The sequence below is a fragment of the Sardina pilchardus genome, chromosome 17, assembly GCF_963854185.1.
Source record: "Sardina pilchardus chromosome 17, fSarPil1.1, whole genome shotgun sequence".
NCBI lineage: Eukaryota > Metazoa > Chordata > Actinopteri > Clupeiformes > Clupeidae > Sardina > Sardina pilchardus.
In genome coordinates, this window is record NC_085010.1 from 19722888 (window position 1) to 19727887 (window position 5000).

The 5000-nt window shown below is 44.1% G+C and overlaps 1 protein-coding gene across 1 annotated transcript in view; it reads left to right on the forward strand.

Annotated features, from left to right (window-relative positions):
- Positions 1 to 5000, forward strand: part of acss3 (acyl-CoA synthetase short chain family member 3) — a 45896-nt gene that overhangs the window by 6404 nt on the left and 34492 nt on the right. The window contains exons 5-7 of the mRNA XM_062517691.1: positions 367 to 507; positions 2319 to 2399; positions 4249 to 4344. Coding sequence (XP_062373675.1) covers positions 367 to 507; positions 2319 to 2399; positions 4249 to 4344 — 318 coding nt within the window. The remainder of the gene's footprint in view (positions 1 to 366; positions 508 to 2318; positions 2400 to 4248; positions 4345 to 5000) is intronic.

Genomic DNA, 5000 nt, shown 5'->3' on the forward strand with positions numbered 1-5000 from the left:
TGAGTAAGTTTGAAGTTGGACTCATAGAAATCATTTGCACACACTAGACGTCATATAAAGTCTCTGGACTCCACAGTGTCAGTTTTAGTTGAATAATTGTGTGTTCTATCAGTTTCTTCCTATTTGAGTGAAACATACATGACCGATTACATGTTATGTATGTATTTCCATGAGCCAGCTGCTAGTTTGTAAGGACACTCACTCAATCCAGCTGTCGTCAACCTCACACTGATATGTTTGTGTCATTCATGCGTATAGTTGAATGCCGGATCAGAGTATTAGTTAAATTATAAATAACAACACTGATATGATATAATATTTAATGTGCCTGAATGATGTTCTGGAACTACATGCTTCCCTCCACAGGAGAGTGTGTCCATGCACCCTGACCTGAGTCTGGACTGGGACGAGGAGATGGCCAAGGCTCAGCCCCATGACTGTGTCCCCCTCCCTGCTAACCACCCCCTCTACATCCTCTACACCTCTGGAACAACAGGCGCACCCAAGGTAACAGCCAAGCTTTTGTTTTCATCTTAAATGGACAGGACAGTATACAGTGGACAACACATGAGTCTGAGAGAGAGAGAGAGAGAGAGAGAGAGAGACAGAGAACATATGCTAATGGACCTCTGTGCTATGTCTCCCCCAATGGAAATATTCATGTTCAGTGGTACAAAGTTTTCTCAAAGAGAATCTTGATGCAAGCCGGTTCCTTTTCACTGAATTATGTTGAAGAGGTCTGTGAGTTTGTTTCTTCACTGGTACCGACTGAACCCCTGTGCTTTGAGTTTAGGGAGACCCCTTTAATTTGCTGACCTGAAGATGAATGACATTGTAGCTTTGTTTTGTCCGTTTGAAGCGCATATTGGTAGAAGCAATGTAATCCTGGATGTTCACTCTTCCTGAAGACATTGAGCTGCCATAATTTGTTAAGCCATCCCTTCATTTTGTTCAAAACACCTTTTGAAGCGTCAAAATTCAAATTCGGGTTATTATTCAAATCTACGTCCTCAGGGGAACAAGGAACGAGGCATCATTTCAAAATCCCAGGCCGCCATGCTATTCAATTTCTGATGAGTGATATAATTTGAGGAGGCTTTTCGTTTTTTCCCCCCCCTCCTTTAATATCTCATGAAAATCCGTGACCTTGGTGAACTTGCGGTAGAAACCCAACTGTGCCGTCGCCGCTCTCGCGTTCCTCTTGGCGGCAGACAGCGACGCCGTGTAATCACATTCCCGTTAATTAATGTCAGCCAGCTCCGCTTTGGAAGGGGGGAGAGGAGAGCGAAGGAGGCTTGAAGGCCAAACGCGGCTAGCATCGCTGACAGAAGAAGAAGGAGAGGAAAAGGAGTCGGAGATGACACATGCGGCCGTTGTGGGAGGAGGAGAGAGGGGTTGGGACGTCGCCTGAAGGCAGAGTGGAAATTAAAGGCAAATAAAGGCCTGACGCTGTCTGTCTCACACACCTCTGGTGGGACAACGTGAAATGTATGCCCGCTGGCGAGAGAGTGTCGGCCCACTCGCTTAAACTCCTCTATTATGGTAGTCTTTGTCACTCATACACACACACACACCACATACACACACACCACACACACACCACACACACACCATACACACACACACACACACACACCACACACACACACACACACACACACATACACACACCACACACACACCATACACACACACACGCACACACACGGGTTCTCACTCCACGTGTCCAGGAGATATATGGCACCAGCCAAGCCCCCCTCTCTCTCTCTCTCTCACACACACACACACACACACACACACACACACACACACACCATCGTAGGAGGTTTTATTTACAGTAGCACGGCAGCAGAAATATAGCTCTCCCACGAGCCTCGGATGCGCCTCAGTACCTGCGCTGCGGTATGAGGCGTAGGCTGCTCCCTGCCGTCAGCCTCCATTTGTGAGATGGATTTGTGATCACCTGCTCTGGACTAGAGTGCTGGCATATCATCAACTCGCTCTGTGGGAGGACATTTCTCTGTGCGTTAAGCGTATGGCTTTGATGCTATATCAGAGCACAGATGAATTGCGCTCTAACTGAGCTTCCCTTGTATGTTCTGTTATGTTTTAGAATCCCTAACAGGAGGTGAGGGTTTTTTTTCATGTCCCTTATGAATCTTTAGAACTCACAGTTTCCTCTATAAAAAATAAATGATGCCCACTTTTCCACCTTTCCTGTGTTGTTCAGGATGTGACGTACAGTAAACTGGACATTTGCCTGAAGTGCCTTTTGAACGTGTGTGCGTGAGTCAGATAGCGATTTTCTCCTTGCCCAGGGCATCGTCAGAGACACGGCGGGCTACGCGGTCATGCTGAACTGGACCATGTCCAATGTGTACGGACTCAGCCCTGGAGAGGTAAGCCGCTGAGATTGTGCTGACGATACTGGGAATGATATAGTGTTGTCTGTTCTAGAGATAATTTTGGGACTTTCAGGGAATGTTTAGAAACTCATCTTTGTATTTCAGTTTGTACAACAACAACAACAACTTGCATTTACGGTGTCTATAACAAATATTTACCTGCCTAGGATATTTCCCCTTGTATTACTTTAATAAATGGAATCTTTGTTGATTTAATTTGGCCTTTTTAACAATAATTTACAAAAAACCCTCTAATGTCAAATTGAAAGCAAAATTCTACAAAGTAATGTTAATTAATTTAGAATATATACCGCAAAATAAGCGATTGCATACATTTTCACCCCCCTCAAAGTAACTGACCTAAATCAACTGCAGTCTAACCAGTTGGGGCTAATAGTCTCACAGTTAGTGAAATGGAGATTGCCTGAGTGCCGTGGAGAATAATGGTGGAGGAGGCCTCAAAGGCATCAATGACAACCCTGAAGAAGTTAAAAGCTTCAACAGCTGATATGGGAGAAACTACAGTATGCATGCAGCAACTTTTGCTCGAATTCTTCACCAGTTAAAGTTCTATGGGTGAGTGACTAAAGTTCGCCCCAAAGAGATGTGGGAGACTCCATGGTCAAGGTCAAGTAGTAAAAGTGGAAATATCCAAGGGGGTGAATACTTTTCATAAATACTGCATGCTTTATCAAGGCACTTAAAGAGCTTTACAGTGAAGGGGGAACCTCACTAACCCCCATACATGTTTAGCACCCACCTGGGTGATGAATGATGGTCATTATGCACCAGAATGCTCACCACACACCCGCTAGCTTAGTCATAGTTTGTTTGTTTTTATTTATTTGATAAATTCTTTGTTTGACCAGGGTAGTCACATTGAGACAGATGCATCTTTTCCAAATGAACCCTGGCCAAGAAAGGCAGCACTTCGTTAAAATGATACACCACATGCAACATTGGATATAAACAGAATAAGAGAAATTGTTTTGTTATTATTATTATTATTATTATTAGTCTATTATTACTACTTTACGTTAATTTGATTTTACTTTAAACTGTGACTTTCGTGTTAATGTAATGTTTATCATAATTCTATGTTGTAAGTTGCTTTAGATAAAAAGCATCTGCCAAGTACACATAAACATAGCCATTTCTTGCTTTTGTGTCCGGGCACAGGCCTTTCCCAGGCTTTTGTATTAGGCAACCCAATTCCAACCTCTGAGACTGATACCCAGTCATTTCCACTTAAGGGCCACGAACCCCATTACATTTGTGCATCCATTTAATGGATCTGATAACTGGGGACAAATGAAGTGTCCAAAACACAGACAGCACCTTTAATAAATACTCTCACTCACTTAACTACAGGCAGTAATTAGTCCATTTAATCCGCAATGCTGCGTACTGCATGCATGGACTGTTATCTATTGATTTACCCCATTCATTTGCTCCAAGTCAGAGAGAAAGATGGAAAGAGACAGACCAAAAGGAGATTGTATGTTATTGCAGTTATGGAAAGGTGTGTGTGTGTGTGTGTGTGTGTGTGTGTGTGTGTGTGTGTGTGTGTGTGTGTGTGTGTGTGTGTGTGTGTGTGTGTGTGTGTGTGTGTGTGTGTGTGTGTGTGTGTGTGTGTGTGTGTGTGTGTGTGTGTGTGTGTGTGTGTGTGTGTGTGTGTGTGTGTGTGTGTGAACCTAATGCACAGAGTGTGTGTGTGTGAACCTAATGCACAGACTTTTTTCATTATTTACATGTCAACAGAATGAAGTCATTATTAGCAATGCATTATATTACTGTATGCCACTTGACATGTAATATGACACCCTGCTGTTCTCTCACTCAGGTGTGGTGGGCGGCGTCAGACCTTGGCTGGGTGGTTGGCCACTCCTACATCTGCTACGCCCCTCTTCTCCATGGCAACACCACCATTCTGTATGAGGTAGCGTTGTCTGGCCTCCCAGTTGTATCATGTGGACTGTGGACCAGTGAGAGCAGAACTAGTCGACCCATTTCACTGCCAGGGTCATGATGACAAGGAGGATGAGGGCAGGGAGGCCTGACTCTCAAATCTCTTTGACCTCTCTCTTTCTCTTTCTCTTTCTCTTTCTCTTCCTCTTTCTCACTCTCTCTTTCTTTCTCTATCTCTCTCTTTAATACACAGCACCATTCTGTCTCTTTTCTCCTAGTCTCTCTCTTTCTCTCTCTCTCTCTCTCTCTCTCTCTCTGTCTGACACACAAACACACACAGCATGGTTCTCATTCTCTCTCTCTCTCTCTTCTCGTCTAGTCAGTGTTGTCTCTGTCTCTATGTATTCTTCTCTTTCATTTTTTTGATGTGTCTAGCATCTCTCTTTGCCTGTGTGTGGCTTGCTCTCTCTCTCTCTCTCTCTCACCCCCATCTATTCATTACTGCTGTGGCATAAGCCCTCCCAAAAAAAAGAAAAATAACTATATTCTTTTAAAGCCTCAAGGGAAATAGTTTCTATCCATGCATTTCAAGAGCTCACGATTTCTCTCCCCCCCTCTCTCTCCCTCTCCTTCACTCTCTCTCCCCCTCTCTCCCTTTCCCTCTCCCTTTCCCTCACTCTCTTGCGC